The 25,160-nt window shown below is 35.4% G+C and overlaps 2 protein-coding genes, 1 long non-coding RNA gene and 1 other non-coding gene across 5 annotated transcripts; 2 read left to right on the top strand and 2 right to left on the bottom strand.

Annotated features, from left to right (window-relative positions):
* Window positions 1-222: 222 nt before the first annotated feature.
* LOC144972325 (DNA-directed RNA polymerase III subunit RPC4-like) lies at window positions 223-10,781 on the bottom strand. Of its 2 annotated transcripts, none has more exons than XM_078913418.1 (10): window positions 10,688-10,781; window positions 10,011-10,137; window positions 9,675-9,779; window positions 8,536-8,717; window positions 7,945-8,102; window positions 7,013-7,121; window positions 5,964-6,110; window positions 4,733-4,848; window positions 3,741-3,881; window positions 223-359 (listed from the first exon to the last, which is right to left on the bottom strand). In XM_078913418.1, exons 2-10 carry the CDS (start codon window positions 10,106-10,108, stop codon window positions 246-248), a joined length of 1,170 nt encoding a protein of 389 aa, XP_078769544.1. In that variant the 5' UTR covers window positions 10,109-10,137; window positions 10,688-10,781; the 3' UTR covers window positions 223-245. The 2 variants fall into 2 exon arrangements, with proteins under 2 accessions (XP_078769544.1, XP_078769543.1); XM_078913417.1 differs by lacking the exon at window positions 10,688-10,781 and adding an exon at window positions 10,264-10,376.
* A 74-nt stretch (window positions 10,782-10,855) lies between these two features.
* LOC144972324 (protein chibby homolog 1-like) lies at window positions 10,856-15,640 on the top strand. Its single transcript, XM_078913416.1, has 4 exons — window positions 10,856-10,970; window positions 12,121-12,306; window positions 13,811-13,923; window positions 14,518-15,640. Exons 2-4 carry the CDS (start codon window positions 12,126-12,128, stop codon window positions 14,599-14,601), a joined length of 378 nt encoding a protein of 125 aa, XP_078769542.1. The 5' UTR covers window positions 10,856-10,970; window positions 12,121-12,125; the 3' UTR covers window positions 14,602-15,640.
* Window positions 15,641-17,278: 1,638 nt separating this feature from the next.
* LOC144972323 (uncharacterized) lies at window positions 17,279-21,928 on the bottom strand. Its single transcript, XR_013645341.1, has 3 exons — window positions 21,870-21,928; window positions 19,790-20,023; window positions 17,279-19,137 (listed from the first exon to the last, which is right to left on the bottom strand). It is a non-coding gene; the product is annotated as an uncharacterized LOC144972323 (long non-coding RNA).
* A 259-nt stretch (window positions 21,929-22,187) lies between these two features.
* Trnan-guu (transfer RNA asparagine (anticodon GUU)) lies at window positions 22,188-22,261 on the top strand. The gene has a single exon. It is a non-coding gene; the product is annotated as a tRNA-Asn (tRNA).
* The last annotated feature ends 2,899 nt before the right edge of the window (window positions 22,262-25,160 follow it).

The raw sequence follows: 25,160 nt of genomic DNA, 5'->3' as shown, positions 1-25,160 counted from the left end.
GACTATATTTTAGCCCAAACCTTTTTTGTCAATATGGACCAACATAATATTGTCATCGTTTTATGTGTAATTATTAGCATATTTTAATAAGGAGAAAATAGGGCAATGAGAATAGTGGTAGGCATTTTCTCTATGCTGGAGATCACTTCTAGCCCAAGTCTGACTCCAGCCAAAAGAATAACTCATTGATGTTATGGCATTGAATGAAATAGGCAAACAAAATTTTTAAACATTTTCAAATATAATTATGTATTTTCCAACAAATGTTTATAATTTGGGGTTATTATTAGTTTATGTTCTACGGGACCGAGCACCACCATCTGTCCTTGGTTGTCATCTGTGTGGATAGTCACCAATTCCTGGAGATTAAAATAAAAGAGGAAAATAATAATAATAATAATAATAATAATAATAATAATAATAATAATAATGATAATAAAAATAATAATAATAATAATAATGATAATAATAATAATTTACACAGTGCCAATCCCCACCTAACGTGATCAATGGCGCTTTACAACGATTTTAAGGGGATGGGCGGGTCCTGAAGGCGAAATTCTAAAATGTAATAAGTAGCTGACTTTTAGTGGTAATTTTAGGTTATGCACATCCTAATTAGAGGGAAAAAAAATTGAAAACCTAAATTTCAGTTTTTGGTTACCATGGTAACGCCGCCATTTTGAAATTTGATACCCTATAATGAAGTAGTTTTCAAAATGCTAAGGCTTCGCCAAATGACAAGTTATTAACATGAAAATAGGTATACAAGTAGTATTTGAGCCATTCATTTGGGCTAAGCATCGGTTTTCTAATATCTACAGTAGTATTATTTTTATTGATTTTCAAAGTTCATCAATTTTGAAACATCAAAAATTGACCCATTTTTGGACTTTTGACCCTCATTTACGCAAAATTTATAAAATAAATCTGAAATACAAATGCTCAGTTTTATGAAGCTAGTGATACTGTATGCACATGCGAAAAATCATTCAAAAATGTTTACAAATAAAGGAAGAGTAGCAAAATAAAGGTAGAAAAAGCACAAACAGAGAAAAACGCATTCAAAGTTTCAAGCACAGGAAACTCAGACAAGATCATGCATTCATGCGTCAAAATGACCCTGCTTGATGTGCAGGCCCTCCCTCTTCAGCCTCCTGATCCTGCCTTGCCTTTTCTCGGCTTCACACACACACACACACACACACAAACACACACACACGCGTACGTACACACACACACGTACGTACACACACACACACACACTCTCTCTCTATCTATCTATCTATCTCTCTATCTATCTATCTATCTACCTCAGCTATGAGCGGCTATATGGTCTTGTGGTATAACACTCGCTTTCGGATCGGAAGGTCCTGGTTTCGAGCCTGGTTCAGCGCATAGTTGAGTCGTTGGAAAAGACTATTTACTCCCGTTCTCTCACCGTATTCGGGTGTAAAATGAGTACTTAGCCGTCAACAGTGCTGTCGCTGTCGGAAAAATTGTAATATCGCATAAAAGGCGTCATGTCTTGTTCTACATTTTACGTGTTGCTGTCGGTCAGGGACCCTTTGTAAAGCGTTTTGAGCACAGTTAGTGGATTTTGCTCTCTCTCTCTCTCTCTCTCTCTCTCTCTCTCTCTCTCTCTCTCTCTCTCTCTCGTTCTCAAGAGCATAACAAACTTCTCGCATCATTCGTTTACAACCAATACTCAGTCTAGCTCGACAGTAACTCCATTCATTTCATTTAGAGACCTCAGCGCTTTTTCATTTTGCATCATGTTACGAAGGAGTGACAAATTCTATCTATAAAAATTCACAATAATATTACTGTTCCCATCTTGTTCGAGCTGCTGATTTTGCAAGTCGTACAATTCGAGTCTTTCAAGGCATACTTGCTGCGTACGTGTCGGTACTTTTCACAAAACAAAACTTTCATGTCCCCGGGAAGAAGAAAAATCACACACAGAATAACAATGTTTACATGCGACGCATGCGAAGATGAGGTCAAAGCATGAACTTTGACTCGCCCGCTAACCACTCAGAAAGCAGTATCAAGTCATGTTATCATCGACTATTTTGAACAGCCAATGAGAACAGCGCTAGCAAGGCAAAGGTCACAACAATTACGATTTTACTACAATCAGTCAACCCCTCACAATTGGGTTAGAGAAGGGGTTTTTGGAAAGGCTCTTGACTAAATATAGATAGACCGAAGACCTTGACAGTGGGCATTTCATAGAGACCAAAAATAGACGAAACTATCGATACCAAACTTGCCTATTATTATCGATGTTTTATGCTCATATTGGCCTAATGTTTATATGGCTTTTTCGCTGTCAAGCCAGGCTGTAACATTATATTTACTGACCCCCTTGGACTTCAAGAGGTCAGTTTGGACCTAAACTGACCCATCTGAGAGTCAACAAACACATTTTCATGTAGCAAAGGTTTCAAACTTTTCAAAAATAAAAAAATCTCAAAATCGATATTTTACTCGATTTTTGACAATCGAGGACCCGCCCATCCCCTTAAGAAAATTAAATGTTACAAGTGTAGATAATTTTTCAAAGTTATGCTGATACCAATGAAATATGAATAATAATAATAATAATAATAATAATAATAATAATAATAATAAATAAATAAATAATATAAACCACTCAAATGGTTTGGTACTGCTGTATTATCCAGGGAAGGGGATGGAGGTGTCTCAGATGTGATACCCTTATTAAGCAAGTGTTTTTTTTCTTCTTCTATGGTCAAGATTATTAACCCCAATTTTGCATATTTGGACAACATGGGAGATTTATATTGACATTAGATGTTTGTTTGACAGATATTTTTTATCATTGCCGAGGTGATGGTAACACTCAGTTAGTGACTTTTCCTTCTCAGACTCAGATGTAGCCCTCTTAGAGCAAGATAAGAAAAGACCAATATAGTATAAAACCTTTTACAGTGAGTAAGAGTCGAACTGGAGACTGGTTTGGTACAGCACCTCTGCAACTCTGGCTGTGAGAGAAATGGTTTATGCATATATCACCCAAACCCATACTTTTTAAAAATAAAAATTGTTTCGAAGTAAATGTCTACCATGTACCTTTACTCTCACAGAAAGAAATCTTGACTTCACCCGAAATCAATCTTGGTCCTTTGTGCGTGAAGCCAGTGCTTTATCAACTGAGCTATCCACCCAAACAATTATTAACTGAAAACAAATTCTTTAGGTCCATTCAAGATAATTACCTTTGTGCGTCCCTGACAAAATCAGTTGCAAGATGAAAAACTTTGTTTTTGTGGGTTTTTTTCCATTTTTTGAAAGTCCAATGTCTCCTGAGCATTTTAATCTTTATTTGAAATTGAAGCAAACCGGGTGATTTTTCATGAAGTTATGGTCATATGCATGGACTAGGGTGTGAAACCCTAATCTTGAGAAAATCACTTCCAAAATTGGCACGAGTTGATATTCAGTATAATAATTACCTTCATAAAAAAATTAAAATAAAATATGTAGGAGTAGAATTCAATTAAAATATTTCATCAAATGTAGAAAAATGTTTGATTTAATGATTTTTTATGGAAACTCATTTTCCATAAAAATTGACCTCTTGACTAAAATTGTCAATATCTCTGTTTGAAGATTTTCACCATGCGACTGATTATCTCAGGGATGGCCACATATTTTGAACTCTTTAAGGACCATAAAAGTTTGACATTTAAATACATTAGAAATGTTCCAACCTGATGAAAGTTGGTGGGTATTCCAGGCATAATGTCCATGATGTTGTCGCCTAACACCAGTTCTGTTTTGCCAGACTTCCGTATACGAATCTTTCCCATGTATCCTTCATTGCAGTCTTTGAGTTGACACATGTTGATATTCTGATGAATGAGAGGGGAAAAACAATAAAGAAAAGATTGTAATTGGAATGGATATTTATAAATAAAATAATTTGATCACAAAATATTGCTGGGAAAGACATGTGATGAAAAGGGAGTATTGAGGAGAATTAAAGATTGTACCTTTAAGTTTAAGAAAGTGTGAAATAGATGGAGTGTGACAAAAACGTGCATAGCAGCATATACATATAAAGATTTTTACTTTTACAGGCACCCCATTGCATTGTCATAATTTGAAAGACATCCCTCGTAACAAAGCAATTTCAAGGTTGGCCATCCTTCACAATTCTTCAAAGCTTTGTGCATAAGTTCAGGGCCATATCTCACCTTTGACCTTATGACTGAAGGATACTATTACTTCTTACGATACATATGAAGTGGTGAACTGTGAAACTGGAGACAGATCCAATTAGTGAACAAAACAATTATATTTTCCCTTTCACATACTCTAAAAAAAATGTACTGGAAGAAAGAAAAAATCCAAATATATCCCAATTTCGACCCCAAAACCATTGTTTTCCTTGAATCAACATATTTTGCTCAAACTGCACCTGGAACCAATTTAAGATAAATGAAAGACTTAAAATAATTGGGTTCGTTTTGGTAAAAAATCCAACATTCAAAAATCAATGAAAAGTCTCTAAAAGTGGCTGATCTGATACAATTTTACTACAGAATCTTGTGCTGACTCAAAGAAAAAAACGTCAATTTTATTTGTGAAACAGGCAGACCTACATAAATTTAACTTTTTTTCTGATGGGACGGCCAGCTTTTTCAACATTTATACAGTACTCGTGTGTATGTATCACCAATTCAAAGTGTATGTAATTTACCGCTTCTTTCTTGTCTTTGGGTGTTGTGGCATCCTTTGGTTTGTCGTCCTCTGCATCAAAAGTTGGTAAACCAGGTAGAGTGTCAGGGAATTGGAGTAGAAACAATTCTCCTTGGTCTGGGGAAAATCACATTGCCATTTGTTAATCTACAATGGAACCCGCATAACGTCAACTCTCTTCAGCCAAATCCCCTTGTTGGTCCCAAATTTTCCGTTCTTTATCTAAGTGTGGTCCATTGATAAAGGATAAAATCAACCTTGGTTAAAGTCAACCAATCTTTCTGGTCCGACAGTGTTGGGTTTATCAGGATTCTACTGTAACTACAATTAGTTTTTTTAAGGTCCCTATTTATTTTGAATAGGTATGTGGAAAAGTTTTTGTTATTGAAAGTAGCAACAATCCTTGTTGACTAAAAGAGACTTGGTTTGCATTGGCAAATGGATTGTCTTATAAGAATGAATGTCGTTTTTTTTGGTACCAATATCGGCAACACAATATTGTTTATCAATATCATTACAACATGGCAGCGGTCCTGAAGTGTTCATACCCCAAGTTTACCTCACATTCAGTGTTCAAAAGAAACAAAATTTACTTCTCAATCTTTGCTATGAATTTGACATGAACAGTTTCTTACTACTTATAGCTAGGATGATGGTCCTAATGAAATTATGTTACTGCTCATTGCTGCTCAGAGTGGGATCAAAGGGGGAAGGGGGGTGGTGAACAAAGTTTAGTCTTGTAAAGTGGAACCTCAGCCATCATAAGATAAAATACACAAAATAGCATTCGATCAAAAAATTAAAAAGATCATAATGAAGGCTAAAGCATGTCCATCTGTACCCACAACATTCGCTGTCACGATTATCTATGGCTGCACCAAGTTTCCACTTTTATGACTGAAGTTGAAAGATTACTAAACTCCTGTATTCCCTTAATTGTATTCCTTGTAAGTGTAATATTAATATGACTAATTTGAGAGACTATTAGATTCCATTATAAAGAATTGTCAAATTCTAAAAGTCTTTTTATCATTTATTTAAATCAACCAGACTTAAAAAAAATAATAGAATTTTGTTCTTTTGGCTTAGGGAATATAAATCCCGATTTTTTAAAATAAAAAATCAGGATTTGAAGTAATAATCATATCCTGTTTTACAAGCTGGCAGCTCTGTAATACTTTTAAAAAAATACACACACAAAAAACAAAAATCTTACAAAACAAGAAACCAACCTGTTTTGGGATAAAGATCCATGATATCTTTGACTGTCTTGGGAGGTGCATGAGTTGTCACCCCTACCTTAGTGGTCTGTACACTCTGGGCTACTGTCTTGACGGGTGATGTGCTAGGTTGGGGCTGGTCTGTCTCCATTAACTCCTCTAGATATGTTTCAAAGAGGAAATAAAAAGTTATAGAAAAATCAAAAAATCCCTGGTAATGTGATCTTGCTGCGTAAGGGAAATAGAAAATTTTAACAAAAATAGTAAAAAGTACAAACAAATCCCAAAAGTCATACATTACAATACACCATAAAATTGTAGTGTGAAAAATATAACAATAGTCAATTTGAAAGGTAGCTTCAATTTCATTAACGAAGACATGATATGGACGTTTCGGCTTCCCCTTTATCAATAAAACATGGTAAATGAATCACTAATAAATAAAATGAAGCTTCTACTCAATTTGATTATTGTTATTTATTTCTTCAAGCTTCCTAAAGCAGCATTTGTATTATATATTAAAAAAAAAAAAAGACAAAACAGATTAGCTCTAACAATCAAAACTAGGGAGAAAGTTGGGATTTTTTTTTGTGTCTCGTGAGCCAAAGTTCTAAACAGATACATGAAGCACAAGGCTGTCATTTTATGAACCTGTGCTGATGGTGACAAAAAGTGAAAAAGGAGGAAAATTTCGAACAATTGTCTTTAAGTTCCATTTTTTTTTTTTTTTACTAAACTAACCCCTAACTTGAGAGCAATTGAGATGATAAACTATCATTGATACTCCAGCCAACTTCTGGAGAGTGGGAAACTGCACCTATTTGTTCCACCACACATCAAGTCTCTCACTGCCAGTACATTTTGATTGGGGGAAATGTAATTTTATAAAAGGAGGAGATTTTCACCTCTCCAAAATTGCGGATATCTGCGGATCTGAAGAAACCATCAGCACTGATAAACAATAAATCAAAGAGAGGCAGCAGTCACACCACATAGGTATTCCAAGGTTTTACTGTAATCATTAAATAGTAAACAGTTGACATCGCAAAAGGATTGCTCACCTTTGATTTCCATCTTTTCCTCTTCCAGTTTGATTCTAGATAAATTGGCAAATAGGGGAAGGTTGATTGGAGCCATGGATGGGTCACCTGCTGAAATGTCTGATATGAACTGGAGAAAATGGAAAAAAGAATCAGTTAATCAAAGAGCTTGTATAGAGTAGAAAAAAAAAAACAACAAAAACTTGAGCTTTTATATAGCGCAATATCCACTAAACGTGCTCAAAGCGCTTTACAAGGGGTCCCTGGCCAACAGCAACACATAACATGTAGGACGAGACATGACGCCTGTCAGGCGATATTACAAATTTTTGGGACAGAGACAACGCTGTTAACGGCCAGGTACTCATTTTACACCTGAGTACGGTGAGAGAATGTGAGTAAAGAGCCTTCTCCAAGGACTCAACTATGCGCCGAGCGAGGCTCGAACCCAGGACCTTCCGATCCGAAAGCGAGTGTCATACCACTAGACCACATAGCCGCACAAGATAGCAAGTAAATTATTGCTGACCATAATTGCCCCAATGACATTGTTCTAATCTTACTTTCAGCATCGTGTTATTTTCTTGAGCAAGCCTAACCCCCATTGCTCACTTTTGTCATGCTGCAGTGCAAATGACGCCTGGGTTATTTGTCTCTCTGTGAAATTGACCCTAAAATTAATTTTTAAAATCCCTTTTGGATGAACAAAGGAAATTTAAATATATTTTAATTTTAAAGCAAAACTGTGTTGGTCTCTAATAAAAGTGCAAAAAAATTAAGATGGATAAACTTCAGTTTTCGCTATGACAGTTTGTTCCTTCTTCCCCCCCCCCCCCCCCCCCCCCATTCAAAAAAAAATAAAATAAAATAAAAACAAGAACAAAAGTAAATTTTAGTTCTGGACAATTGCTCTTCAAAATGCAATTTACCAATACACCCTTACCACCACTTACATCGTCTCGTAAAAGGTTGTCCAGCATCTTTTTGTCTTCCTCTGTATCCTCATATCTACGAATGGCTTTCATTGTCACAGCATCGGATGTGTCTCGGGATCCACTGCCACCACCACCCCCTCCTCCTCCTCCACCACCACCCCCACCCCAGCCTGAAGCTGGAAGTGAAAAATAACGATACAGTAAATGTGATAAGAAAATGAGGTTTGAAAAGCATTTGAGCTCAGTGAAAAAAACTTTTACAACTACCTGGGAATTATATAAGGACAGGGCAGTGGGTTATTGGAGCACAAGCAGTAAAGAATCGTAATTACGACAAATAAAAAATTGAATAATACAGACGGTATAATAATTTTGAATGAATTGATATAAAAGAAAAGGAGGAGGAAGACGGGGGAAGCACAAAATAAAACCATCAAAAGAATGGAGAGTAAGAATAAGAAGAGAGAGAGATAGATTTAGATAGATAGATAGCTTGAGAGAGAGAGAGAGAGAGAGGTGGTTAATATATGTATTGTCACTCCACCGAACTTGACGTCACTCAGCCCTTTGTTATTGTATTCCTTTAAAAACCTCAAAGATTTAACTTACATCGAGGACCACCCATAGGGCCATGAGCAAACTCTGATTGTAGTTGGATTGTGCGATCTTCCCTCTGACCTCTACCCCTACCCCGGCCTCGACCATCCTTGTCCCTGTCAGATTTACCACGACCTTTTCCTTTTCCCTCAGTTTGAGGAGATGGACTAGCACCAGTGGATAAGGCCTTTGTTCTGGAAATATAAAAAACAAACAATGATTAACTCTTTCCTAACTGGTCATTTGCAGGATTTTCACAAAGACCACACCCAATCAATCAATTTTTTCACTCAATTACATAAGCAATAAGTTATTGCAATACACAATTTTTTATAGCAAACACAGCGTTAAAATTGAACTATATCAAACATTTATCTTAAAAATCTTGTGCTGCGCAAAAGAAATCAAAATGAGACAAATGCAGGCTGTGTTGTAACAAATGTGATGATTTTCCTATGGTTGGAGTTGGAGAGGATTAAGAGCCATCAACTCTTCGAGGAGCAAAAGTAGACTCCCATCAAAGAACTGAAAGTTCACTTTGACCCACATTTTTTCCTGAAGTTATAATGGACCAACAAAGAAAAAAAAAGGCTCTTCAGATGACCATGTAGAGTTCCATCTCTGATTTACATTACAGTACCTATTAGGTGGTAATATTGGTATTGAGACTGAGTATATGTAATAGCTGTACTGATCTTGCTGATAGTTTTTCTGAGACCAAGAAGCTGAGTATCGGTACCATATACTATAGGATTCATCGAGAAAGGGAGGAGTACAGGTACAAGTAATAGCAATCCCGAGCTTTCTTTACCATTTTTCTCTCTGTACCAAGAAATTCTGGAATCGCCTGGGCCTATTTCATGGGAGGATAGCAAAGTGTTTAGGGCATAAGAGAACCCCGGGTTGAGCCCTGCAATCAGAGAGAAACTAAACCACTTTGCAGCACTGCTCACAGACAATGACTGGATTTTATTCAGGCTCTTGTAAAATGAACCTTAAAGACATATTTTATTTATTTACTTAATTCCTTTATCTGCTAAACTAAAAAATTTGAAAATTTGAAAATTTTGGCTTAAAGTGTAAATACATGTTGACATGTATGAGTAAAAGGCTCTTCCAGGAATCTTATGTTTTTTGTTTTTTTAACTTACTCTTCTTTGGCTTTTGGCTTCTTTAGAGCTGCTAAATTTGGAGTGAAGACTTTCCTTTGAACTCCACCCAGAGTCAAGTCACGAACTCCTTTGACTGACGGCAATCTGAAATGTTGACAATATTGAACAAATAAATGTCATTAAAAAACTTATGATGAATCATGATTCAATCACTTCAAATTTAAGTTTCTTGAATGTGTATTGGGTAATAATTGTCATAATAAACATAATAATAATAATAATAATAATAATAATAATAATAATAATAATAAATAACATAAAAGGGGACAGGATGGACAAATTAGTGAGTGGAATATCTGATAAATTAGCACAAACCTTCCTCCCCTCCCTGAAGCATTGCCGCTCCTATTGATTAGCCCCCTTGGAATGTCTTTGTTTGGACCAGCTCCATCGCCAGACTCGGATGATGCCATCTTTCCTTTATTTATAAAACTAGGATCATCTGAACAAGAAAGGAACGTTGAATTGGAACAAATGAATATACAGGAGTAATATCATTCAAACTTTTAAAACTTGAGTGTGTTAGTGTTATATATAGATGTAACAGTAACAGGTAAGGTATTCTTACTCTGCATGTCCCTCAGTCTTGGGTCAATCCGGCAGATTCAATTATAAGCTGGACTTGGACTTGGACTTTTGTTAGTTAGGTTACTCACTGTTAGGGTTAGTAGATTGTCTCAGTCCGAAAGCGTTTCGTCCCAGTCTTAGTCATAGTCTAGCCTAGGCCTAGTCCTAGCATTCGACAAGAGTCGTATTCGTATCCAAAGGATAGCGAGCTGTTATTAATTTCATTACTGAAGTAGTAATATTAACAAATGAGAGAGAGAGAGAGAGAGAGAGAGAGAGAGAGAGAGAGAGAGAGAGAGAGAGAGAGAGAGAGAGAGAGAGAGAGAGAGAGAGAGAGAGACCTGAAGCAGGAAAGTGCGTGAGAGCCCAGGGTGTGTCCGAAAAGAAAGTTTTCTCGGAGTAAGAAAAAGAATAAATGGTCTTACTTGTAACACGGAAAACAAAGGCAAATTCATTCACGAAGTGTAGACAACACTTTTTTCGTCTCTACTTTCGTTTCAATCATTGTATGTAATACCGGAAGTTGTGTAAAATCTTATTTGATTGGGTGAATTTATGACAAGCACCAATCAAATCATTTGAAAGAAATAGAAGGGAGATCACTTTGTTCATCAAAATAATTTGTTGTGATTGGAGATAAAGGAACTCGACTTCTGCCAAACTTCGGTCTATCTTATACTTATCATCGCTCTTAGAGTCATAATTTTGGTAAGGAAACAATATCTTTGAGAATTTTCTAAAGATATTTCTACCTAAATGAAAATCTAACCAAAACTGATGAAGGATGTACAACAATACTGTTCCTTGCATCGACTTGTACCTCTGCTCTTTTAGATGTTAATCTCAAGCTGTAACATGTTTCAGTTTCCTACTCTGACTTACCCACAAATCATAGAGTTACGTATTGTTTGTTTAAAAGAACATCTAATTGTTTACTTTTTATTGATTGAATTATCTCAATTCAACACTAGCAATCTTTTGCGCGTATCATATCTATGTCTGGACTTCATGACTAATCGATAGACATTCCTTCCTCCCGATTCTGAGTCTTCTGATTGGAAAAATAATTTTAAGAAAAATCCCTTCATTATATTATGATATTTCCCAATTTGCTTTTAATTTTAATGTCTACTCCAAGGGAAGACTGGAATAACCCAGGCTTTAGACACAGTGCAGCGATACAAAGTTAGCTAGGGGAGATAATGTTCCAGTTCAGTATGAATAGAGATAGACTTTCTTCTTTAGCATTGTTATGACACTGGACACAAACCAAAAAGGGACCATTTAATTGAAAAAAAAAATACAATTTTCTTATGGATGAATAAATTTTATTTATTTATCGAAAGTGCAACATCTCTATAGTGATATCGTTAGGACCAGAAAAAATGTCATTATAGCAGAGCAACCAGAAATGGCACAGGAGGAGAAGGATAGATATTGATGTCTTTTTCCAGCCACTTATGGTGGCAGTTTCAACTAAAGTAGGTTATCTTGAAAAGACAGTCAGTCATTGCTTGCTTGAAAACTCGTCTCTCCAAGTCTACACTTACCTTCATCTGTTCTATAATGATAAGCCACAACGTACTCATCTCAAATAATTTTCAGTGATTTTAAAGGTAGTTGGAAGAAACTGCAATACAAGGATACAATATGAAATCCTCTTCTTTCTTCTCCCTCCCCCCCCCCCTCCCCCTTTCCCCATACCAAGGACAAACCACCATAACTTTGACTTTCTCTTTCAAAATATTATCATCTTTGATATACTTTTACGATATCGATATTCCTGACATGCAAACTTTTGAAAGAAATGGAAATGTCGTAAGTTTTTTTGCTTATGATAATAATCTTTTCATTTCAGGTAAAATGCCCCTCGGATTGTTTGGCAACAAGTTTTCACCTAAGAAAACTCCTCCAAGACGAGCCCAGTCTTTGTCAAATCTTGATGCATCAGAAAACAAGGATGACTTTGCTCTGGATTATGGTGCAGTGAAAGTTAGTCTTGGTGGCAATGATGTTTCATTTGAAAATGGAATTTGGGTCAATGGTGAGTGAAAGAAATGTTATGCTGTAACTATGAGTTTGACAGACCTGATGGTGTGTGGTGTGATAAGAGGATTTGAATTGAAAAATGGATGGCTTATTTGAACTAGTTGAAGAAATTATTTCCTAAAGAAAAAATCCTCCTGAGTTATGCCTTTCTTTAAGGCAAAGTGTTAACTCACTCAATCCCAGAGATTTTTGCTACTTTTCAAAATGGGAAAAAATGTATTAAAACTGAGCATGTACATACATAGTTTTATTCAACTATCATTAACTTGTAAAAACTAAAAACATCAGCTTTGATATTACACCTATAATTTGTCTCAGAAAAATGTAATAAATAGGCATGGGGTAAAAGTAACATGGGTAAACTACGGATATAGTCGGTGTTAGGGTTGAGTGAGCTAAGCAACACCTTAACATTTAGGGGCTAATACTAATAATGTCATGACTTTATGGCAACGTGTGGAAGTCAAACGATAATGGGACCAATCAAGGGACAATGGTTTGGCCAATATTATGATAGTTTTGCATTACTTTTTTGTAGTTTTATGACTTGATTCGGAAATGAAACCATAGCTGTCAAGCATATGAGTATTGCAAAAACATGAAGATATGTAATATAGATGTATGTGTGATATAATTAAATGAAGGATAAGGAAAATGGTATTTATTCACAACGGAAACAGCTAATCATCAATCAACAGACATTTAGACATTGCATGATTTTGACTACACTCTTCTTTCTTATGTTTTTCAATCAAACTGCTACCTTAAACTGTTAAATTACAATTTCATTGTTTTATTTAAGGATTATTTAGTCTCTTACTTAAAATATACTAAATGAATACATTTATCACAATGTACTAGTCTATTTCTTTAAAAAAAACAAACATATAATTTCTGTTGTCTTTATGATCAAATCATTTTACCTGTACTCTGAGATCCCAATGCAGCAGTCCCAGATAGACAGAGCTGCCAACTTTAAGTAAAAAATACATTTTCATATTCAATTTTGTTCATTATACGCATTTTAATGTGGATTGTATGCGCTATTAAATTTCTATATTTAAAAAAAATAAATCAACTCTTACTTTTAAAGTGTCTCATGGTCATGTTTGAAAGTCAATAAGATATTACGTCATTGGGACATATCAGATGTATATGTTAATTTAATCTCCAAATAGTATGTTGACCTGCACAAAGAGTAGTCTAGGAATCATTTGTTATGATGATAGAGAAAGATGATCATGCTACTATAAAAGCAGAGCTACATTGTCACAAGTTTCTACGAATTTCCCTTTTCTCTGGATTATACGTATTTTCAAAATCTTACTCTTATTGGCTCTCCATTGTGCACGTTTTTATGCACTGGAGTTGGCAGCACTGAATGGAATTTTAAATGCCTTTTGGTTTTTATATTTTATATCCTTTTTCATAAAATTATTTTTATTATTATCATTATATTATTAATTAATCAATTTCTATTTTTTTTGGACAAATTTTAGAGGTTGGAGGAGGTGCAAGCCACAGAGAAGTGACCAGATTACGCAAGACTAACCAAACATTGCATGAAGAAAACAATCTCCTCAAGTTGAAGATTGACATCTTACTGGATATGGTGAGTTCATAAATTATACATACATGTTTTTTTTGTTTTTTTTAGCCATGATAGTTCCATTGGTAGAGCACCTGATAAACATCAGAGGGATTCAGTAACACGGCCCATGTTTGAAATAAGGCTTGTAATTATAAAATTTAACAGAATGTACTAACCAAACTACATTAAGATTAAGAGGGTAGCAAGTAATTGTTAGTCTGTTTAATGCTACTGAAATGGGATAAATTCTGCCCTAATGGTTCTTGATGACTTATTTTTAGACCAGACATATTAAAATGATAAACAGGAGATATTTCCTTGTGTTAAATCAAGTCCTATGTGTGTCTGCCAACCTCACTCAGACACATTGATACTGATAGCTTGTAAGATGATATGCAATATGATAAAATTAACATTCACTCCGAAAGACAGTAAGAAATTGCTACTGTCTGTTTAACATGACAGGAAATGGGAAAGACTCTGGCTTCGTGGACCGTATGGCGATGAAGAATTAATTTTTTCAAAATTCAAGCAGATTGCAGAAACTGAGATTTAATCATGGGCATTTAAGTTGAAAAAATACATTCTTTATTACTCTCTTTTATTATTTTTCAGTTGGCAGAAACGTCAGCAGTGTCACATTTTCATGAGAATGAAGTCAAACAGCTACGAGATGCAAAAGTTCCCAAGAAACGATAGTGGTCACTATCACCTCAATTGTATGATTATCATTTATAATGGAATGGTGGTGCGATTTATTAAGAATGTATGGAGGCAAATTTTGTATAAACAGTCTGAATGATTGAGAGTGCAGGTGCTGATGTAAGATAAAAATCTGAAGAGTTGTGATTGTTACAGTGTTAGGCAAAATGGAAAACCTATTTAAAAAATCATTCCTTTTTCATCTCATTTTATAGAAATTTGTAGCCTTAATTTGTAAAACTAAAACTAAAGGGATGTCTAATTATTCTTGATTCTCCACTTCCATTTCTACTTCTGTAATTACATGAAGAAATGTTAAAGGTTACTGACATCCCTAACAAATGGTTGAAGTCCCAACCAATTTAGATTTGTTAATGAGATATGAGAGTGAGCATGAAAAAAATGGTTTGGCTGAAATGAAAATAGGGAAAATGGGAGGGTTGTGCTCTCATTTTAGACTTGTATACCTTGTCAGATGGAATATATGTTGCTCCATACCTTAATCAAAACAATCTTTCAAGTAACACAGTTCTCCGATTATACCACGAGTCGTTTGTTGTATTTAGAACAACAAATTAATGTCCTGTTCTGATGTACCGTCAACTGGGGTCACTTTGCCTAAAGGGGAACTTTTGTCTCTTAAATTTTGGACCAATAAGAGATTGTTCAGTTTTGTGGCAATTATGTCCGTTGATAATAATTCAAGCCTTTTAACGGGTTTAACTGCAACAAAGTTGAGATTATTCAAATTGCTCCAAATTCACAGAGGCAAATTACCCCAGTTGATGGTACTCACTATTTGAATTCATGATTTTTCATGTTTGAGTAAGAGACCTATTTTAATTTTCAAGTGTGAATGTTGTGAATTTAAGTTTAAATGTGATACGTATTTATGTACAATTTTTTATTATATTCAAAATCCACAATCTTTGTACATAATTCCAATGTAATATCTACTCTTTCATTAGAACTTTTGTAAAATTATATCATTTACATTTTGCAAAATATACATAATAAATCATGTGTAGGTAAAAAGCGAATCTTTCTTTTTTTTCTATATTTCAAATTAAAATTTTTAAAAAGATTGAAGACATTCAACGTATGGTATTACACCAGGGAAATCAAACAATGAAAATTGTACTTAGATTAATAAATATATTCCTTATGTTCCTCCTCAAGGGGATTTGTTCTATAGGGTCTATCCCAAGACAGATAACCCAGGTATCGGTTAAAATGCCAGTTTCTTGCTCAAGGGAAAAAAAAAGATTCTAACACTAACAGTGAGACTTAAACTTGTAAATCCTTTCCACTCAATCATCTCGTTCTGCTTTATGTCTTGGTTATAAACTTTGAATTATAACATTACCATAATGTTTTTATTGAGTAGAACAATGTAGTTTTGTCACCAGAAAAATATTATAATTTAATTGTGGTCATTTTTCAATATATGGGTGTCAGTGGAGAATGTACCCATGTCCCCTCATAAGGAGTGGTGACTCAAATTGTTGACTTTTTGTGGTATCCATCAATGTCCTCAAGGGACAAGAGCTCGAAGTCATCTAAAATAGGTGAAAGGCAAAAAAATAAAAATAAAAAGAAACCTCTAATACCATTATAATAAAGTCATTTAACATAGTGTAGTATTCCCCATTAATAAGACATTTTTTTTACAATCTTTATGGTGATGTAAAATGTGAAAGTTGGGGTGTATCACGGACAAATCGAAGTCCCAGGACTTGGTGGTGGGGTTCCTGAACTCCCATAGTGGGCAGGGAGGCACTTATTGCGTCTTCTATCCCTTATTTTCCAACATGCTTTATGTCTTTGTCTTGAAATGAGATTACTTGGTTTTGTCCCGATACTCTAGCTGGAAGGAATATGGCTTACAAGGGGTAAGAAAATCTCTCAGAAAAAGATTAAGCCACATGGCTGTTTCCTTTTCATCAAGAGACTCTAGACAAGGCCCAAATGTTATAGGGGATAGAAGAAATAGCAAGATAGTGGGCTGATGTAGATCCCGCTGGCCATGGTTTTGACCATGCCAATGGGTTTCACAATGCTTTTTTTTCCCCACCTAGCAGGCAAAACTGTATAAAATTTTCATATTTCATACCAAGAATTTGGAGAAAAAAAACAACACCCGTTTTTCAATTTACTATTCACCAAGAGTTTATTCAATCAAAGAAACCTTTGATAACAATTCGATTAAAAAAAATAATTACGCCCTTTCAAGCCCTTTCCCCTGTGGGGTTGTTATAGAGTTGCCTAGGCATTCCATGAAGGGAAATAGATAATCCATCAAACAAGATGTCTGATTTCAGCAGGAATTACCCGTGATGTCCAAAGTCAGCCAATTGGGGATTAATAATCTTGCTCAAGGAAAAAAGTGAAAGTGCCTAAAGGAGGGCTTGAACCCGATACCTTCTGGGACACAGTTCAATGCCTTAACCACTCGGCCAATTCAAGGCTGTAAAAATGTTTGTAAAGCATTGTTTAGTTGCTTAGAAAAGAAAATAATAGGTCAGCTGAATCTGTTCTGTGATCAAGATGATCAACTGACTGATGTATAGCTTTGATAAGTACTGACAAGGTCAAGATTATACTGTCCATTTTACATTACAAATGATGAGTGTAATTAATTTTATATATATATATATAATATACGACAAAAGATATAGAGGGAGCAGTTAGAGTTGTATAAGGGAAAGAATAATAATTTTAGTAATTGGGTTTGATTTCATGAATGAGAAGAACCAACTGACTTCGGAATATTTTGGGCAGCCCCGAAAGGGACTGAGATGATTCTATCAAGGACTGATTTTGGAGCTCTTGGTTGAAACTAGCTATCTTTGGAGTTGATCAGGGCAGTGCCTCTGGTGGAAGAGCAATTTGCACTCTTGGCACAAGTGCAAAGTTGATATTTTGTTTTAACACACCTTATAATCATAGAGGGAGTCTCTCTTCTTTGACACATGTCTTGAGGTGTTGGACAAGAACGTGTTCTAATGCAAATTGGAGCGACATATGTCATCAAATCACCGGCTTGAATCTAGACTGGCATTTCGTAGCAATGACTATCCCGCACAAATCTTTGGGCCTCTTTTTCGCTCACGAAGTGCCCAAATTTGGGACAAAATATGGGACGAAGCCGTTCCGTACATGCTATTTAAAAAAATTAATTACGACGCTGCTTATCGATGAATTTGACTGAAAGTTGGCACACAGTTAGAAAAAAGGTCATTTTAGATTATGTCAAGCGACAAAACTCGTATGATTACCAGAAGACCATTAAAAATAGATTTTTACTCTTTGGAGTACAATATTTCTAAAACTACAAAGAGGAGAGATTTTGTCGCTCACAAGGTTATATATGCACATTTCTTCTATTTATATTTCAAATTTCATTGGATTGTGATAAGTACTTTTCCCGTATTCTCACAAAACATCAACCCAATTTGCATTTCAATGAGTGAAAATATGGAGACGGCCATTTTGCTCCCTCATCGCACGACACGAAAATGACGTGAGCGAGGCAAGGCTGCCAGATGGCTAGACTATAACCTGACCAAATTCGACTTCAAAAGTGGCTAAATAGAAAATCATATGGCTTTCACTATTAAGACTGGCATACTTAAAATGAACTAAATTTTAACAAACAGAAAATTGAATATACTAGGATAAATGTCACTGAGATAAAAATAGAGGAATAAAATATAATAAAAGAAACAAAATTATATATTTGGCCACACACGTGGCCATCTGGCAACTTTGTTTGCGACGGATGACCGATGGCACAAATCCTTGCGCGCTTTTTTAAAATTAAGGTATTGTTTCATTGTTATGTCATAGGGATAGTAGATTAACTCTCTCTCTCTCTCTCTCTCTCTCTCTCTCAAATAAATACTAGAAATAACATAAGCCATGGTCTCACTGGACTGGTTGATAATAATTTAGCAGGCATTTTTCGTGTCATTTGTATGGGTTGTAGACACAAAATTACACTTCGGAAAAGTTCCAAATGATCAATATTATGCATATTTTAAAACAAAATTATAGTTGACCCTAGCCATACAGCTCTAAAACTATACAAGTTACAACTCTTCTGATGTCTTCATCTTATTTTCTGATAATTGTGCCATAAAATTGCCAAGTTTTAATATCTAATTCCACGTATTAAGCGAGATACAGCCACAAACCAGAAAAAAACGCAGAAAAAGCGTCCCATATTTTCGGTATTTTTTTCTCTTTGTGAGTCATCCAAATAAATGACATCTTTGAAACTGCATAACTTTGTTATATATTAATGGATTTCCAAAATTCAAAAAGATTATTACTCAGTGGAGATAGGGCTTTGATTTAAGAGGAGTATTTCCTACAAAAATAGAAAAAATAAATTTTCATAGTCATTGCTACATTTCGTCTAGGTCATGTCTCTTGCTGAAGTGTCAATGTTGGTTCTTTACCGTGATTTAGTCATCGTGAGCCATCAGCATTATCAGGTAAAAAAATGTCCTTCTCTACCATACCTTTGAGCTGTAATGAGAAATAAAAGGAATTAATTAATGTTTTAATAGCGTTTGTGGAAATTTGTTGATGAACAAAAGTGTTGTTATGACTTTGTTCTGTTTCAGTGGAAATAAAAAGAGGAAGAAAATGTAAAATTTTGCATAGTAGGTACTGAAAAGGATTTAATAAAAAATTGTAAATGAAAGAATTAAAAATCTATCAGTAATGTTAGTCAAACAAAACCTCCCAAAAACTTAGTTTAGATTTTCCATCAATGTCAAGAGATAAATATTTTATACATTCAAACTTGTACATTCTTCTTGGGACTGTGAAATTATTGAAGATATATCTTGATAGCATATTAATTGAACAGATACAAAGAATAAATAAATTTTAAAAGTATATTGAATTTAAGAAATAGTTTGTTTTTTTAAGTCGAGGGTTTGTAAATTATGAGATTGTTGTTTACGAATTATGACATGGTGTAAACATTTTTAGAATAATGCTACATTGCTATAAACATTTTTACAGAACAATTCGTACAAGTCCTCCCTGTGATTGATTATAGAAAATCGCAATATAGGCTACCTTACCATTTGAAAATTAAAAAAAATAAGGATCAACCCTCTTTATGTATATATCGCTAATAATTAGTCAATAATTTCAACTCTTCAGTCACCTTTTAGTTTTGACTTGTCCTGTAGTTCATGGTTCCAGGAACTGAGGGATCATGGGAGGCTTCAGAGATCTGGAACACACACCCACTTTGTGTCTTGTCATGTGCAGAAGGCCAGTCGTCATTCAACGGAGCTGTCCTTTGCTGTACTTGTCCAAATGACCAACATTTCAATCAGGAAGACCTTGTATGGCAGATGTTTCAATCTGCCTCGGACCATTCCCACGGCACCTACACCTGTTAAAATAATAATAAAAAACATGACATGACCTTTACGATGATAATGGAATGAAAAACCGTGTCACTCCAAAAGTAATGTCACTCTTGCATTAAGTCATTCACTATTTTACTCATACTCAGATAGCACGTGTCAATGTCTATATTGATAGAGCATCTTTTTTTAGTAGTCCTTCAGAGCCATTAGGTCCATGGGGCTGGAGTTTATCCTGACTTCTAGAGTGTGAAATGAACAATAGCAATTTCATGCTACCCTTTGGATAGGATGGAAGTCTATCGCAAAGTACTTTCAACCAGATCTTACAGACCCAGCTACCCAATCACTGCTGGGTGGACAGGGAGGGGGGGGGGGGGCTGAGTTAGAAAAAAAATCTTGACTTCACCTGGGATCAATCTTAGTCCCTTTGCGTGTGAAGCAAGCCTTCTACCAACTGAGCTATAGGAACCCCCACAAGCATCTTAGTCTTATGCAAACAGATCCGTTTTAATTTTGTCGGAGGAATGTTATGCCTCCATTGTCAACTCAACAGTGACTGATTAGCTAAGCCTCGAGATTGTTGTGGAAATCACTCTACAACTGATTGATGTCATATTGACGTACGTTCACTTACACTCACTACACTAACCCCGATTGCTTGAACTTGAAATTTTTTTTAAAAGGTGGCCGAGGGGAATATGTCTGTGCTTGGCAGTTTTAATGGTGAATTCTCGCATTATTGATAAAAACTGCATGCTCTGCGATTTGTAAATGTCATAGAGAAGGTCAAAAATAGTTCAATGGTTGATAGAACACTCATCTCATAGTCAGAGGAGTCAGGATTGGTCCTGTGTTCAGTCTTTTATTCTAAATCCCCTGTGTTTCGGTTACGGTGTCTGTGACTGTGAAATTTGGTTGAAAGTATGTTTGCAATGAACTAGTGCCCTATCCAACGGGTAGCATGTAGTTCCATTCCATAAATAAATAGACAAAAATTAAAAAAAAAAATTCACATCACGGATTTGGCAAGTGAGAGCAAGAATGTACTGTTTGAGCTGTGTGAAACATTTTGACCCTAGTGGTGACAGGTACTTTGACTTTACCAAGAAGACCAAGGTAGGTAGGTGAAGGTGTGTGTATCAGAATGTCTGACGACTTCCTCTAGAATAGGATTTATATTTTAATAAAATGAAAAGGTACCTACTTAAATAATTTATCTAAAGCAGAACTGAGTCAACAATATGATTGTTGATTGACATGAAAGGGGGCATTGGCACAGCGATGAGTCCCGAACTGTCGCCATCTTGCTTTGTACTAAGAAGACCATGTTGTAAACACGTTAGTTGTTCTTGCCAAATAGTAAAAAACAAAAAAACAAAACAAGAGTAGACCTGAGAGCCACTGAGTGAGTGAGAGAGAGAGAGAGAGAGAGAGAGAGAGAGAGAGAGAGAGAGAGAGAGAGAGAGAGAGAGAGAGAGAGAGATCAAAGCGGTTTAACAGATGTACCGATCTGACAAAAAAATTGGTATCATGCCAACCAAGAAGAAAAGCATTTCACGATCCATTCCATCAGTCATAATTATTTAGACCTCAATATTTATATAATTTATTAATTATAATCAAATCTCATCCATTTCCATGGCTCACTCATCATACTCATCGGCATTGATTGGCATTCATAGGCAAAATGGCATAGGTCATAGGACTAATAGGATTGATTATCCGATCCACCTCGAATATATGGACAATAATAGTTATAAGGACATGAACAAAAGAGCAAATGACAGTTGACAATATACTACAAGAGGATAATAAAAAATAAACTATTGTTCGTCTTGATTAAAGTTACCATAATTATATTTTTCGTACCAATAAAAACCGCACAAATAATGACAAAACCGTCTCACTCCCACTGTTGTTGTTGTTCATGATATCGAAAGTGAAAGTAAAGAGATAAAAGGTCAAAAGTGGAAAAGCTAAAAAACATCGGAACATTGAGTTCACAGAACAAACATAGCGGCGAGTTAATATTCTGATAAAAAACGACGCAAACAGAAATAGAGAACAGGAAAATAAAATTCATACAATTTACAATCATATAAAAATCCTCAAACACATAAAGAGTTACAAAGCTAATTCAAATTTTACACAATATATAATGTTTTATTCACCCCTCCACATCAACTGGTCTCCGTGGCGCAATCGGTTAGCGCGTTCGGCTGTTAACCGAAAGGTTGGTGGTTCGAGCCCACCCGGGGACGCAAATTTTTTTTTTTTTTTTTAAACATTTATTCCAATATTGTTAACGTTTAACTAACACTGGTCTGACGGGGTGGTTCAGTTCTTATTTTTTTTTTTCTCTTATAGATCTATAAGACGAATGAGAGATGTATGAATATTGTATAGTCAAGTCTTCTTTGTCGCCTAAAAAACATATCTCATTTGTCTTCAGTTTTTCATTCATAAATATAGTGTTTTATTGATAAAGGAGAAACCTGAAGCATCCACATTATCAGTTTTCAGTTATTAAATTGGAGCTTCCATTCCATTTCCTATTGTTATTTATTTCTTCGAGCTTCAAGCAGCAACGTTTTCCATATCCAGTATTCCTTAATATGATACAATGCCGCATCGAGGTCGACTTTTGTACTCCAACCGACGTGACGTGTCCATATATGCAGGTCTGACATCCGAACATCCTTATGGGCCTAGTTTAACACTATTGTTATTTTGCGTCATTTTAAAAGATTTCCATTACAACAATGAGCCCATAAAGAATTGGGTTATCAGACCTGCAAACAAGTACACGTCGAATCCAACTCAATATATATATATATAGTTTTATCAACGCAAAATATTTTCTATTACACAAATTATGCCAAATCAAGGTCATAATGGGAAGCAGAAGTCGTGACGTCAAACCTTCCGCTCTTCCGGTTCAAAACTGATTGGAAGTGTGTAACAAGTGCTCCAAATGACTAAAAATGAAACAGGTTACTCACTGAATCCTAATGTGGCAGACTTATTTTAATATCAGGTAGATGGGCAGGTATATAGGTGGATTCTTTTTATTATGGGTCGTAAAATAGCGAGGATGGAGATTTTAAAAAATTAACCACCAGCATTTATTTAGGCTAGAAATACGATGCCATAACCCTGAAACCAGAGGATCAGTTGCATAAGGAATGTATCCAGTCCTCTGGAGGCTGGTTTTACACTTCCAAGGAGATTGGAACCAGTATTTGAAACCACACATTTGTTTCCTATGTAATTCGGTTATCAGACCTGTGTACACGTCGATAAAAATCGAATCTATTACCAAAATATGATCACTGGTTTCAACGTAGCCATCGTTATGTTATAGATAGAATGCGCTTGGCCAAGGAGTTCACAACATTGCCATCCGGAAGTATAACGGACCAACACACAAACTCTGTGTAACCATGAACTTTTATAGTCCGGTTAATACAGTTTAGTGAGAACAACCCATAAACGCGGGTGGCAAAAACAATAACAAAGGCCTGAGTGACGTCATCTGCATACTATCTATAGCCTGATACTGAAATCCAAAAGGACTGGCAGTTTGACGTCATTATTTGGTTTTTGCACTGCTTAGTGAGTTGTCGTTAGTAGAGCTCATGGAAACAAGTTATTTCATTGGTTGAACTATTGAATACAACTCACGATTTGTTTTCTTTTGTGGCAAAAGATTGGCATTTTGACGTCATTTTTTTGGTCAGTATCAGGCCATAACTTTACGAAGGTGACGGTTTCAATATATATGTTTTATTATAGTGAATGAATATTATAGTATCATAAATTGTTAAAACCCCACAAAACTCATATTTTTGATCATTTTATTTTAGCTATAAATTCCCTTAGTGGCACCCATTTCACTCCGACCGACGTTCACTCTAAAAAACAAAACACGTATCTAAAATTTTGACCAATATACTCGTCCGGCAAATAGAAGGAATGAAGATGACGTCACTCAGTTCTTGGTTACTATTTTTAGAGAGCCTGTTGTTAGTGAATAGTTCTCACTTAATTATATCAATCAGACTATGAACTTTTACGACCACACACAATTTTGAGTATTGGTTTAACTTGGTTGGCGGATTTTGTGAGTGTTTTACCTAAACGCATAGCACCACCATCGATCGGTTAAGATGATATTATTTCGGCAAAAAATGACATTACAGGATCATAATATAATCAATGTTACAATCAGTTCATGTAAAAGTAAAAGAAAATTATATTATTTTAAAATTAAATTGAGCTTTATATAGCGAAATATCCACTGAATGTGCTCAAAGCGCTTTACAAGGGGTCCTTGGTCAACAGCAACATTTAACATGTAGGACGGGACATTGAGTTTGACTTCTAATTGACAATGTTATTCTCGAATTTATAGTAATGTGTAATTTTGTCGTCGCATCACCTACGAGATGCAGTAATCTTTCTGACTCAACGCCCACCCCCGCTCCGAGTGTAGTCATCTTCAAAGGCTGCACTTACACGGCTGTGCCGAAAATCCAATCAAATCCATTGCATGTCGCCTCTTCCATTCCAACCACCAATCGATCGATCACCTTACGTAACAGTACTTGTACAGTAGTAGATCTGATGAATATTCATAAGAAAGAAGAAATGTCTGCGTGTTACCGTCTATTGTTATTTCTCTTCTTCCTCACGAGAATGGGTGAAAAAAAATGCTCTGACACCGGACTTGAGCAGTTCACGTTTTGCTCGATTTGGCACCTCTCTCACAGGTCACAGGTCACGGGTCGAGCAATTGGGACGGGCGGTAATCATTATTTATCATTCTTGGTTGTGATGATATTAATGTCATCGAACATGTACCGGTGCCTTGGTAGACTTTTATTCAAGACCTCGAAGTTAGATGCAGATGACAAGATTCGAACATATTATTATGACAATCTCTGAGAAGAAATTGATTGGTCAACAAAATCAATATTCTGAATAAAAGGCAAAGAAGACTAAGCTAATCAAGTCGCATTCCATCAACATAACAACTGACAATTCATTACGATTTAGGCTATAGAGATCTATAGCTATATTTTTACAAAAGCAAAAAGGAAAAACAGAAACCAACATAGAAAAAACAAACCAAAACACAACAATAATAACAAAACTGAA

This window comes from Berghia stephanieae, chromosome 5 (genome assembly GCF_034508935.2).
Source record: "Berghia stephanieae isolate SIO BIC M18660-M18661 chromosome 5, UCSD_Bste_1.3, whole genome shotgun sequence".
In the NCBI taxonomy this organism is placed as follows: Eukaryota; Metazoa; Mollusca; class Gastropoda; order Nudibranchia; family Aeolidiidae; genus Berghia; species Berghia stephanieae.
This window is presented reverse-complemented; position numbering and strand designations above follow the sequence as displayed.